Below are 14,975 nucleotides of genomic sequence, written 5' to 3' on the forward strand. Positions count from 1 at the left end.
GGGTAGGTAGTTCAATTCCTTTGTTTAGTTAGGTATTTTCAGTCTTGCTTAAGACTCAGTGAGATGTGTTTTGTTTTGAGTTCATTAAATAGTAGTACACGGATGGGAATGTCACTTGTAGCATTTGCATCAGTGGCATCCTGGCCAAGGCAGACTAAAAAAATATGTCAAAAGCCGAGGTTTGAAGATGACCTCTGGTAAAGCTCAAAAGGGCTCGGAACGGAGGGGATGGCAGAGGGCGTCTTCCCCTATGGGGTCCGGATGTCACTGTACAATCTTGTCTTTTTACTACTTGATTTACTGAATATAGATAGCTCACTTAATTTTTTCACAAATTATCCATTTTGCATAACATGCCATGTTCAAACATATCATATGCATGTTTGAACATGTTGCTCTCACAACAAATATTACACAAGCAGACCAAATTACAAGGAGCATATACATATCAAGTTGGAACTTGTAAATTGCTCATGTTTGTACACTTCACATATGCATGTACATACCCATTGTTATCAATGCAGCTAAATAGTTTTAACTAGGTTTCATTGGGTTGGGATTGGCGGGGGTTGCAAAATACTCATATGATTTTTATACTTTTTGGGGTTGTGAAACTAAAAAGATTGAGATTCACTAATCTAGAAGATTTGAAGGTAAATACTCTTTGCAATTGAAAAGAAAAAAAATCAGAAATATAATGAAAGGATTCAGAACAGTAGAAGACTAAGAACCAGACCATTTGAGACTAACTAGACCTCAATTTAGAATTATAACGTGATTAAATATAAGATGCATCCCATCTGACTAGAAATGTGTAAGGAGAAGGAAGTTTTCAACAATTTGTAAATTTTGTAGAAAAGGGAAAAAATCATAGCATATACTTTGTAACCATGATGGTTTTTCCTTCTCTGTATTTCTTGGAAAAAGTAATCAAGATTCCTATGAATAATTATCCTGAATAATAGTTCAGGATTCAGTCTAAATGTTCTTAGTTCTGTGAAGGGAACTTGTAATCATAAACAGATAGAAGCGCCATATCTAAGAAGGATGTTAGATAAGGAATGATTCTTAACCCTCCCCCAAAAAGAGCTGATGGTTTAAAACTGCCTTAAGTATTAAGCATGCTTAGTTTATTTTTGTATTGTGCATTATATGATTGTATGTTTTAGACCATAACTATTAAAATTGTATTAACTTAACATGCCATATTAATTACAAATTACTTAAAAAATTCTTTCACCAGAACTTACTGAGCAACGCAGTGTGATGCTGTTAAAATATGAATGTTGTCAATCAAGGAACCACCACAAAATTGACGTGCTCCATTGAAAAGAGCTGCCTGGCAAAACAAAGAATTTCATTTGGTTATATTTATTGTACGTTTAAATTATAAAACTGTTTATTAAAAATGGTTCTATTTACCAATAGAATTAGAAATGTATTTTCTGTACTATCTTTTTAATTATATTAAGAAAAAATAAAAATTATTTTATTTGTTCATTTTAAAAGCAACGCTAACTTGATGTAATTACTTGAAGAGAGGATGTAACTTACATTTAAATAATACATTTATTTTAAATAAATATAAATTCTTTGTAGCTTTTTAGTTTTTTTTTTATAATTAAGTAGTAGTAATTCTTATGTAAAGTGAGCAATTACTGAGAAAAATCTATATTGAGATAAAAAAAATTACAAACAATTAAAAAAAAGATGGGTAAATGCAATTTAGCACATTACAGATTATAATTTCATAGTTTTTAGCAATGTTTATTTCAGAGATACTTCAGATAGAATCAGATTTACCTCAAATCTGATCTACTGCAATCTGCAAAATATATTCAGTCCAACTAAACATTACTAGAATGCTGCTGAAATGGATTTGTTTTAAAATCTTTTTTTATATTAAATAAAATAATATAATTTAGTAATATAAAGTAACTAAACGTTGAAATAAAACAAAAAAAATTAACAACACTAAAATTTAAGAAACCCCAAAAAGTTGTTTTTGAAGTCTTTTGTTTTAGCAATTAATAACTGAGAATCTAGTGTGTCAATCTGGCTGTGGCTCAGTTTAATATTTAAGTTTTAGTTTATTTTTTCTAGTTAATAATAGCAGATTTATTTGAAAATAATAATTACAATCCAGGGCCATTCTTCAAGATCCGCATTTTGTCCACCAACTATTCTTTCTTGATCTTGGTAGCCATTTTTAGCACCACAAGACAAATCAGTTGGATTGGATGGTGCTTCAACTACAGGAGCTGATGTTATCGGTGATGCAGTTGTGGTTGGTTTAGCAGGAGTTGGCCATGGCTGTGGACTTGGTGGATGAGTCGGTATTGGTGGTGGCCAATTTGCTGGAGGTGTTGGAGGTTTTGGTGGAGTTGGTGGTTTGGGAGGTTTAGTTGGTTTTGTTGGTTTTGCTGGTTTTACTGTTGTTGGTTCTGTAGAAGGATTCAAATCAGGCCAACCTGGTGATGGTGGGTGTGTAGGTAAAGGAGGTATAGTATGATCTGGTGGATGGGTTGGTATTGGTGGAGGCCAGCTTGGGACAGTTGTTGCCGGTTTTATTGCACCTCCTGTTTCCTCCTCTGAGCCTGGTGCTGGAGGTGCTGGTTCTACTGGAAAATTTGGTGGAGGAGGTGGATTAGGCTTCTGAGTGCAGCACACTCCAAACATCTGAAAAGTAAAAAAAAAAATTATATTATATTTGTAGCAATTTAAGGAATCCATTTTTTTATTTCTTCTTTATAATTCTTGGATTACTTTTTAGTGGTACTCAGAACTTTGCTATGGTGAGCAACTTCCCCACAATCATCTGCCTTTTATCTCGTAGTATGAGGTTACTATGAAATACTGACATTAAGATATAAAGAAACTTTTATAGCTGACAAGCTTTTTTAGAGTGTTGGGTTAGACTAACTTTAATTTAATTTTCTATTCAAATTACATATTTTTGATTTATCAAGAAATTAGATTGACATTATATTGTTATAAAAGTTGTTTAACAACAAACAAGTAGATTATTCTGAATTATTTAAACTTACAAAATTTTAAAGAATTTTAGATCTAATTTGTTAAACTGTACAATACATCTATCTTTCAGTAAGCTTATTTACTTCAAACTAATTATGGATAAAACAAGCCCAGTTGATCTAGATTAATAGTCCTAGTCTTCTTGAAAACCTAGACAACTCAAAAACTCATACTTCATTAAACATTTATTATTATTTTTTTTCATGTGTGGACCTCATGCAGTTACAAGCCATAATATCTTTTCATAATACATTTTGTATATAATAGCTTACATAACTAATAAAAATAAGATGTTATTTGATGTTCACCCTTCCATCACATATACTGTATTTAAATTAACCATTAGCACTAGTGGTGGTTAAAGAATTTTGATATAGATATTTTCATTACATTAAGTTATAAGGTTTTCAGAAAATACTTTTCTTAAATGTAACTTGTAAATGTATTACAATAACAAATAACACTTATTCACGGGAATTAATAGTAAACATATGGAATAAAATATGAAATTTTCCTTTTTCTATTATAAAGAAAACGTTGTTCTACTTATAGCTATCAAAATAAACTGTCTTTTAAAAGTTCACATAAACAAAAATTTTGGGTAAAAATGGTAGATGAAAAATGTAAATTTTTGATTCAAACTGGACATTTTTGATTTTCAAGAAACTAGATTGACGATATATTGTTATATGTAATTTTGTAGTTTATAGGAAATCATAATGTAGCCGAACATCACTGAAAAGTAATTTACTTACTTTGTTTAGGATGAGCTTAATAGTAAATCTTAATATATATGCATGATATTCATTATTATTTTGTTTCCTCGTTTGATCTCATGCATACTGAACAACAGCAAGGACATACAATATACAGATTGTTACATATCTGTGTCAATGTGCATTTAATGGGTTCATAAAAGAATCCCATGCTCAGAAATATTTATGATCAGACCTTAAGATTGTAACATGCTTAAAGAAATGCTTGTTATTACTATACTTGAGAAGTTTTATGTAATACAGAAGTTAAAATATTATAAATTATTCTAGCTTTACAAAATATATTTGCAATTGATTCTATTATGAATAAATTCACTATCATGAAATTTTCAATATTCATGAGGTAAATTTCATATTTGTTTTTGGCAAAATATTTGTTTGCCAAACAAATACCATTGTTTAAACATAAGTACCACTACATTGAATGCCCTTACCTGTTTACCAGATGGGGTAAAATATGTGCAAGTATCATACAATCCTATCACCCATGTTTCCCAGGTTGTAAGATCTGGTAATTTGAAGTATGGGTAGCATCGTCTAAAGCTAGTACATCTTCCAAAACGACCTTTACTATTAAAACAAGGCCCTATGGGGATCACATTTCCCCATAATCCACCTTCAAATTGACGTTTTTCTCTTGCTCCTAAATCAGCAGCTGCAAAAAAGAAATTAAATTAAAATGTATGATCAAGTTGTCTTTTTGTAATATTACATTATCTCCTATTTAAGTCAAGTAATCTTACTTTATTATGAAATTAATTCTTTATTATCATGGTCTCATGTATATGTACATGTATAGATGTGTAAAGATAACAGCTTGAAATGGACATCCATATGACTTTTAAATAATGAGATTTGCTTTTAGGAAGTGTTTTGAAACAAATTAATATTATGTGAATTAAAAGAAGAATTTAAGAAATATAATATAGACAACATAGACCTATATTTATTGTAAAGTTATCAAAACAAATATAAAATGTAATAAAATAAAATTAGCAAATTTCATAATTAATGGACTTAGTTACTGATATTCTTTAAAAAATTTTCAGCCTGAATCTATACAAGATCAACTGTTATTATTTTAAATCAAACTACCTCCTTTATAATTATATATTCATCTTACATATTCATTAGAAAATGAACTATGGCAGGGTGAAGTCCAAATTTTAATAATTATGCCTTTCCAAATCCATGTGATTAGCCTTGCAGATTCTATATTATTGCTTTTAATTGTTTATAATTTGTGTTTTTACTAATTAAACATTACTAATGGAACCATAGCAAATATTTAGTATTTCCAAAGTAAATTTGGTATTTGTAAAGTAGTATTTTACAAAAAAAATGCATGCCACTAATTAATGAGAATTGTAAATGCACTCAGAGAAAATTGTATAAACTTTAATAGTATATAATTTTAATAATATAAATTTTAACTGACAGATGAAAATTTATACACAATAGAAAAATATTGTACCTAGGAAAAATCTTACTGCCATTTTGAATTCAACTCAAAATTTTTAATTGAGGTTGGAGATGTACAATAAAACATATAAGACTATAACTACATACACAATTCAATGATGTTTTGTACTTTAAATTGTGAAAATTTATACAGAAATGAATATAATCAATGTGTTCTTTTATAAATATGAGAAGATAATGCTGGAATGCTCCTATATGTGAGAATGAATTTCTTTCATCTTGGTATCTGGAAAAAGAGGTTCATATATCGTATTTTTTAATTTCCCAAAAGCTAATTTGTATGGAAGTGTTCTTCTATCTATAATGAATGTTATTCCCAGTTCCATTTCTGAATCTTGAACACTAGATTTGCTTCTGAAAATCACATATTCATAAGAAAATGAACATAAGAGAAATAGATTGTGACTTTTTGTTTTCGTATCAATTATTGATTATTTTCTTATCAATTATTTTATAACATTTTATTATGAAAGGAAATGTCTAATTCTGTACAATATAGTTCTCATTAGTATACATGGTGTCAAGTGAACCGTTTAATAATTGGTATTGATTTCTGCTTCCTTAAATTTTGATTATAAATTAATCTTACTCCAGATAGCTGTTATGCTATTTAAAGAACTGCAATATATATTTGCCTAATGCAATATTTTTTAATTTATGTACAATTTGAAAAAAGTTGTTTTTTCTGTAGTAGAAGTCAAATGTAGAAATGTAAAAATTTAATTTGAATTTAAAAAAATAATCTTTAAATTAAAAATGTTTAATTTAATTAAAAATTTTCCTTTTCCTTATGATTAAAACTTTTGTCATTTAATCCACCTTATTACATTTGTCTAGTAATTTTTTTTTTGTATCTTACCAGAAAAGATTCATCTGAGAAATTAATAAACTTATTTTTAAATGGTCCAGAATAAACCTTTATATTTTTTAAATTTAGATAACACTTCAATATTTATTATTATTTATTTAATTTAGGAGTAATTGATTTACTGTTTTCTGCTGAGTGAGATCAACAAACAGTAGCAGATGAACAGATACATCAAATTTAAGTATGTAATAATACTAACAATATAAGTTGGAAAATTTGATGTTGGCTTTATAGAAGTTCTTAAGTTTAATTTTACATTTTTACATTCACAATTCCCTTCTTGAGTGGAGATAGTGAAGATAGTGTTTAATTCATTGCTTCTCACAGAAAGGAGTACATTAATTGTTTCTTTATACAATCTGTGATATTTTTTATTATGACTATGATGAATGTAAAATATCTGAGATACAAATGCCACTAATCTAAGTTATCCTATATCAAAGTTAGAATAATAGCTTGAATTAAAATTTAAGTTTCTGTTATTATTCATTTACAATACTGTCATCTCTCTTCTGTCAAACAAGTTGCATGTTGTAAAAATGAAGGCTGAAGCTTATAGTTACTAAAAGAATTTACTTCTACTATCAGAATAACATCTTCACTTGATTACCAGTAAGGTTTTGTCATATGCTTCTCCTGATTTTTTTCTATTCTTTTCCATTTTATAAAGAATTCTCATAGAAACTACTTAACAAGGGTAAAATGATCAGTAAAACTGTCATGTGCTTATTGCACAATTCTGTTTAAAAAATAGAGTGAGAAAATAATCTAAATAACTGTAGTACAGAAACAAATTTAAAAAAATATAAAATCTTGAATTAATTAATATTTCTAATCCTAGAATTTGAGAATAGGAAGGGTGAAAATATATCCTGTTTATATATATTACAGATGATGATATTCATTGAAACTAGTCTTATCTATTTTTGGAGATAATCTGAATAATGTCTGATTTATTGTAGTTTCACAAACAAAATAGTAGACAATTCATTTTATTTCTGTTTCATTTTTGGATTTAATGAACTTTATAAATATAAAATTTAAAAAATAATTTTAAAGATTTTTTAAATATGTTACTTTTGATCAAAAATATTTTTTGTTAATATTTTCTTGCATGAAAATCATTTTAATAAAAACGAATTTAATCTATAACATTTTGAACAGTTTTTGATATTTTAATTTTTTCTGTCACTGTTATTTTGATTATCCAAAAGGGGTACATTTAAAACATTTACTGCCATCATGCCAACCTTAATATTCAGCTCTGCAGGAGGTATGTCACAATTTTCATTGCATTCCTTAGCTGTCATTCTGCTGATGCATGATAAATTTGAAGGCATAAATCTATCTTTCATTGTAATTTCTTTATTAGGTAAATTAGTTTTATAGTAATATTTGTTTATAATAGGTCATTCATCTAATGTACCATCTAACTAATAGATAACAGCAAAATTTAAGCAGTCCCTTTGAAAAGGTGTCCAGTGAACTGACCATTGGAAAATATTATTATTACTTTTTCTGGTATGTGCCTTATTTTTTTTTATTTTAAGTAGTCAATGTAGTGAGTCATTGTATTAGGTCAATCCAGTTGGACTCTATGTCGTGAGTGGTAGCATCTCGGCCTTTCACCTGGAGGTCCTGGGTTGAAATCCCGGTCAGGCATGGCATTTTTCATATACGCTACAAAACACTCATCTCATCCTCTATGGAAAGAATTGTTTAACTGTGGACCTGGAGGTTAAACAAACAAAAAAAAAGAAGAAAAAAGGTTATTTTTAGCCACCGGGTTGGTCTAGTGGTGAACTCGTCTTCGCAAATCAGCTGAATTCAAAGTCGAGAGTTCCAGTGTTCAAATCCTAGTTAAGACAGTTACTTTTATACGAATTTGAATACTAGATTGTGGATACCGGTGTTCTTTGGTGATTGGGTTTCAATTAACCAAACATCTCAGGAACGGTCGACCTGAGACTGTACAAGACTACACTTCACATACACTCATACGTGTCATCCTTATTCATCCTCTGAAGTAATACTTGATAGTGATTCCCAGAGGTTAAACAGGAAAAAAAAGGTTATTGTTAGCAGTCAATGCTGGTTACATGGATCACCCTTCGTTAAGGAGAAGGTGCTTAAAAGAAGAAGAAGTCGATGTTTGTACTGATTAACATCTTTTAACTGATAGTCAGAAGGACACTAAGAGCTGAATTTACAGATCTTCATTTATGTCTGCTATTTACTTTCTTATGTAATGTATGCTTTATAGATCTATCTATTCATCAGTATTCTGGTTAGAATAACTAGTTTTTGAAAAACTAAAATATTACTTTCCCAGAAATTAAATGTGGTTGATTTTCTCAGTTACTTCATAAATTATTTAATATTTCAAAACTTAAATTCATTTATTTCTTGTTTGGAATAAAAAAAAAAATAGACAACATGATTTTGATTGACATCATCTGATATCCATTATTACAAGGATTTTTTTTTTCAGTTTTATCCTTTTTAAAAGTTTGTATGTTTTATATAATGTATAAAAACCAGACTTCCTTTAAGATCGGTTACTTGACTTATGTATACAATGAAAAATTTAGGTAAAGATTTTTTAAACTTTTTAAAGCATCTTACTGCACTATGAAAAATTACATTCTTCATTCCATACTTAGCAGCATATTTTAACCCAATTACAATTACTGTTGCTGAAAAAAATTATTGAACAAAAAAAAAATGCCAAGCTTGTTTGGGAATCAAACCCAGAATCTTCCAGATGAAAGGCATAGACAACTACTCTACCATGTAGGTAAGCATGTTTAGGATTACATGATTAAGTATGGCTTGATATACAAATCCATTGTTATTTGTTTGTTTTAGAAAAACACTGCTATGATATTATTTTGAAAAATAAAATGAATTCAGTTTTGCTTTTTAAAATATGTAAATTCATGTTACACTGATCACATGAAAGTCTAATTACAATAAAATTCATTTTTCTAATGTATTTAAGTCAGTGATATTTAGTGTAAGTGGTTTTACATCTCATCAAGCTGTGTTTTTCTTATTGTCTTCAAACATTCTTTGATTTTAGAAGATTGTGGACCAACTCAGGGACCATGAATGAGTGATAGATGAGATAAAAATGGTTAAGCCTACGATTATTAAGTATTTTATCTGGATCATCCTGAGCGAGTTAGATATGCAAAGTATTTATAAAATATGAGTTGGATTGTTAATAGTTAAAATTTAGTTATCTTTATCTGGATATGAACCAAGATCTAGTAATGTCATGAAAAACTATCATAACAGTGTAATAACTTACAAGTGATGATGTAAATCATTAACCAGAATTGCACAATAAAATTAATTGTCTAATCTTATGAATAACAATTTAAAAAGAGAAGTGAAATTTTACATTTATTAACTTATTTAAAAAAAAAATTAAATTAAAAGTATTTTACTTTGTTATTTTACCTGTAGAGCTGTTTTGATGTAATTTTTAAAGGAGAATTTAATTTAAAAAAAGTAATAATAATAATACATCTTAATAAAATAAATGAATCTGTATGTGTTAAAAAAAGAAAATTAACTTTAAAAGACATATCCATTAGCTAAAATAATTCAGAAAAAATGTAGTAGATTAATGAGTTCTACATACCGGCTTTAATTACAATATAGTATTTGTAATCTTGTTATCATTATACATTAAACTAACATACTGATGATTTAAACAATCAAAAGTAATGGAAAAAATTCCTATAAGATAAATTGTGGTTCTTATTAAATGTCGTCCAGAAAAAAAACATGTTTCTGATAGTAGAAAGATCAGTAATGCGACTTGTACGTGTTGAGTAATAGGTTTAGTTTTTGTAATTATTAAAAGGTTTAAGTGAATTTACATTAGCATTTATAAATTATTAATAATTACATCGGTTATATAATTTAGAAAATATACTCATAATTTCCCTAAGTAAAAAACCCTATTTTATTTTTAGCTACAGACCAACGATTATATTAATAAAATATAATTTACTGACAAAAAAGAAGTGGCATTAAATTTTCAGAATTTTTTGAATTAAACTTTTTTTTTGTTTTTGTCCTTCTTTTCGTTATACATCCAAAGACATACTTTTCTGCACGTATATTATCGAAGAAGATGAGATGGTTGGAACGATACGCAAAAATAAAAATTAACGACGTTCTAGACAGATAACCAATGTAAAATACTTTTTTTTATTTATGGAGCTATTTAAATTTTATTAAAATTCATAGAACAAATTATTTCTGCTTAAAAATAATTATTTATTCAGGTCTTTATACTGCACTGTCAAAAAAAAGTACCGGGAATTGTTAAATAAAACGGAAAATTTTTGTTTATTCATCAGTTTTTTTTTGTCGCCTTCAAAGTAGACCCCATTTGATGCAACATATATATGCCAGCGTTTTTTCAGTCTTTGAATCACTATTTATAAGGGCTTACCGGTATAGCCTTCAGCTCCTTCCACGAATTTTGGTTTATGGCTTCAGTCGAGTCAAAACGGGTACCCCGAAGCGGCAATTTTAGCTTCGAAAACGACAGAGGTCACACGGGCCAGATATGGTGAATACGATGGTTTATCGATGATATTTATTGCGTTTTTGGCCTTAAATTCGGTTACAATTGTCGCTCTATGCGATGGCGCATTATCGTCGTGTAAAATCCACGAATTTTTTCTCCACAAATTTGGCCGTTTCTGACGGATTTTCTCACGCAAACGCTTCAATACGACCAAATAGTATTCTTTATTGACCGTCTGTCAATCTAGAATGAATCCGTGATGCACCAAACCACGAATATCGAAGAGAACAATGAGCATCACCTTGCCTTTTGAGCGACTTTGACACGGTTTTTTCGGTTTCGGTTCGTCTTTTGTCTAACGATGACTGTTGACTTTTTTGTAATTCAAACTCGTGTACTCATGTCTCATCACCAGTTATGATGCGTTTAATGAATGTGGGATCAGAAGTAGCGCGATCCAGCGTGTCTAAAGAGACCTGCTCACGGTACTGTTTTTGAAGAAAATTGAGCTCTTTTAGAACAAGCCGTGCTGTGACACTCTCATGCCCAAATTTTTCGCAAAAATCAAACGAACAGACTCGTGAGAGGTGTTAAGGTCACGAGCTTTCTCTCTTAAGCTAGAATGGCGATTATCGAGCGCAATTCCTTCACTTTTTCGATATTTTTATCGGTTGACGAGGTCGAAGGTCGTCTAGAACGAGGCATGTCTTCGACGATATTTCGGCCCTCCACGAACGCTTTGTACCATTCGTAAGCACGTGTTTTTGAAAAAAAATTAATTCACAATAAGCCTTTTCTAACATTTCTAGCGAGTCGGCATACGAAATTCCGTTCGCAACACAAAATTTCAGGCAAACTCTTTGTTCATTGTAAAAATCGTGAAGCACTTCTGAAGTGGACTGATTCAACCACCTGCTGTTAACAAACTTTTCTTTTCTTTTCTTTTTCTGTTTAGCCTCCGGAACCACCGTTAGATATTAATTCAGAGGATGAATGAGGATGATATGTATGAATGTAAATGAAGTGTAGTCTTGTTCCGTAGGCTGTAAACGAACTGGTAAACAGATCGTGCTCGTTTTGGGCGTTGCAATTAAATACACTATTTTACGGAAAAAAATATTTAAAAAAAATCACTAACGCGGCCCTTTTAAAATAAAAATTCCCGGTGCTTTTTTGACAGAATGTATGTTCAGAATATTCGTATGTATATAAAATTAATATAAATATATGTGAATAAAGGATTTGTTAATTCATCTCAGTGCTTAAAAATAAAGAAAAATGAGATGTATTTTCCTTCGCTTTTCTTTATTATTGGTATGAACTGTAGTGTATTTAAAGAAAATTCATAGGAATTATGGAGAATCACATATAATGCACCTAATTTTTCACCTGATTTCCCAGCAGTACAATTCCAACATTCTATTAACTTTGTTAAGAGAGTGTAAAAAAATTTAGTGTGCTTAAAAATAAGGATGATTTTTTTTTTTTTTTTAAGAAAAAGAAGTAATTTTGGCTATCAGTAAAAATAAACAATTTTTCTTTCGCACTGAGCCGTGTATTTAACACCACTATTATTACAGATCTTACGTAGTTAAGAATTTCAAGCAATATGATGCTTGAAATTGTTATGACGATCAAAAGAATATCACCTAAAACTGCTGCGAACCTCAGTCGTCTGTTATGAAAGAATGCAGCCGCATTGTTCAAGTGACTACTTGAAGAAACAGCTAAGTTATTTATACTGAAATTTATGCTTAGGTGAAACGACAGTAGTTTTTCTAACAGAGCTATGAGTTCCTAGTAATTATATGGTTTTTTTTGTCTAGTTTCGCAACTCGTTTTTCTCTTGCAATATTAATTGAAATTATGGATATGACGAGGCGTCATAATAGTACATATTTCAATGCAAAAAAATATCTCGTATTCGAAGAAAAATTTCTCGTATTCGTTGAAAACTGCCGCCAAATTTAAGCCAACAAGAAAATTACAGAAACTAATTTTAATTAAGATTTTAAACTGATACTTTAATCATACATGAAAATTATTCTACTTAGAAAGCAGGCGAAAATGGTACATTATTTATTGTAATTCCCATGGGTATCTTAACATAAAATCCAACTCATAATAATAACTCAGAAAAGAATCGGATTTAATATGGTATAAATTTAATTTTTTCATCCAGTGGTTTGTAAGATATAATTCAAAGGCACGATTTTTCTTTGGTGATGCATTGTAACAAGTGGACACTGTTGTATAATGGTCAAAGAATATTTAAAATACATAAATGAATGGGTTATTCAACTCAACTGAAAAATAAGATGAGTGTAGTTTAGCTTGTTAATAAGGAATTCCTTTGTTTGTAATGAGGAAAACTCCATTCTCAATAAATTCCGTACTTTTTTGTAAGATTATATATAACTTTATAAGTTATACTTTAAAACTTATAAGAATTAAGTTATTTCATATTCATCAGATAAATTACTGATATTTTCTTATTGCTGTTTCTATAAAAATAATCGTACAATTTAATCAATAGAAAAATTTGGATATGAGGTATTAGCTGTTTAATATGATGCAAGTAGCAATGAAAATAAAAACTTCTTCCTATAATAATAAAAAATTATCATTAATGCTTTTTATTTCCTTGTACGAAGTAAAGGAAGTATTGTGTTAGCGAAGAATTTCGGTTTTCAGATTTCAACGGAAATATCCATTTTGACCATCCCTGAATCCATTTTGTTTAGTTTCGGCCTGTCGTCTGTACGTACGTACGTATCTCCCATAACTCAAAAACGATTACCCGCAGGATGTTGAAATTTTGGATTTGAGACTGTTGTAACATCTAGTTGTGCACCTCCCCTTTTGATTGCAATTGACTGAACCAAAAGTGTCCAAAAAAACCCAAAATCCAAAAAATTGGATTTTGGAATTTTTGTTAACTGTAGTAATAAGCCCTCATTGAGAGGTTTTTAAAGATATATCATAGGTGGTACTTATTTTCATTGGTTCCAGAGTTATAGCCAAATGAAATTTTAATTAATGAAATATTTTGATCTTATAAGGAGGAAGGCACATCGGTTCGAATCAGACTACATCTCCTTTTATTTTAATTTAAATTTATTGATGTATTAATAATTATTAACATCTGATTGTAAAAAAAAAAATTACCCTAAATAATAATTCAATAATGACAATAGAAAAAACTATGAAAAAATATCAGAAGTTATTAATGAAATAAAATTTTATGTATTTTCATTAAAAAAAATTTTATGTACTTTTCATTTAAAAAAAATGTTTATATGTAATTTAATAGGCGTACAAGGAAGTCATATGGTGTCCACATTAGATTTTTTATTTTCGTTAACTCAGTGGATTAAGAATAAAATGATAACGATGAAAGAAAATTTTCACACAAAATTCCCGCGCACAAGCTTTGAGCTTACATGAGTAAGCTCAATCTAATTATGAATTAATCATGAAAAATACATAATATCTGGAAAAAATATCTAATACAATAAAGTAGAAGTATCAAAATATATAAGGATATTAAAAAACATGTTTTTATGCAAATTTAATGATAATAAAAATAATGTTTCTTTTTTTAACAGCTGATGTTAATCACACAAACTCACAAAATCGATTCTATAAATGGGTGATTTGTAATTAGAAATATAAGGAGTAGTTAATTGACCGTACCAGTTTCTTATAAAAAAATAAGCTAAGTTATTATTCTCACTGGTGTTTTATACACATAATGTTAACGTTCTGAAGTTGAATCCATATTAAAAATCTTTAAAAAACCACTTTAAAATATGAGTACATTATAATCATAAACAAGTGTATTAATAATCCACTCATTTTATCTTAGTACATCTAGTCCAAAGATTAGAGTTAACGATATTTAAAAGCACATGTTTAGGATATTTTGTGGTGGAAAGACAACGTTTTATTTACGAAAGAGTTTTATAAAAAAGTGTTAACATTATACAGGATTCTAAACAATAATTCAAGAAGTGAATTTTTATTAATATAATTTAAAGTAAGCTCTTTTATTGAGCAGTTATGAATTACGTATTTCTGTTTGTGAAATTAATTTTGTTGACATTTACCTACTCGAAGTAAAAACAAAATTGTTCGTCAAAAATTAACCTACTAAAGGTATTATAATTGATCATTATAACTCATTAACAGTAAACGAGAAGACTGCCGCCATGTTAACTGTAATTTTAACTGTTAAAATAAATATTAGTTAATGACTATTTAA

At 28.9% G+C, this 14,975-nt stretch overlaps 1 protein-coding gene across 1 annotated transcript in view; it reads right to left on the bottom strand.

Moving 5' to 3' along the window:
• Positions 1-14,975, bottom strand: part of l(2)k05911 (CLIP and Tryp_SPc domain-containing lethal (2) k05911) — a 106,053-nt gene that overhangs the window by 17,972 nt on the left and 73,106 nt on the right. The window contains exons 2-4 of the mRNA XM_075359902.1: positions 4,247-4,467; positions 2,140-2,679; positions 1,251-1,339 (exon numbers count right to left, since the gene is read on the bottom strand). Coding sequence (XP_075216017.1) covers positions 1,251-1,339; positions 2,140-2,679; positions 4,247-4,467 — 850 coding nt within the window. The remainder of the gene's footprint in view (positions 1-1,250; positions 1,340-2,139; positions 2,680-4,246; positions 4,468-14,975) is intronic.

Source organism: Lycorma delicatula, chromosome 3, assembly GCF_047948215.1.
Source record: "Lycorma delicatula isolate Av1 chromosome 3, ASM4794821v1, whole genome shotgun sequence".
Classification (NCBI taxonomy): Eukaryota; Metazoa; Arthropoda; class Insecta; order Hemiptera; family Fulgoridae; genus Lycorma; species Lycorma delicatula.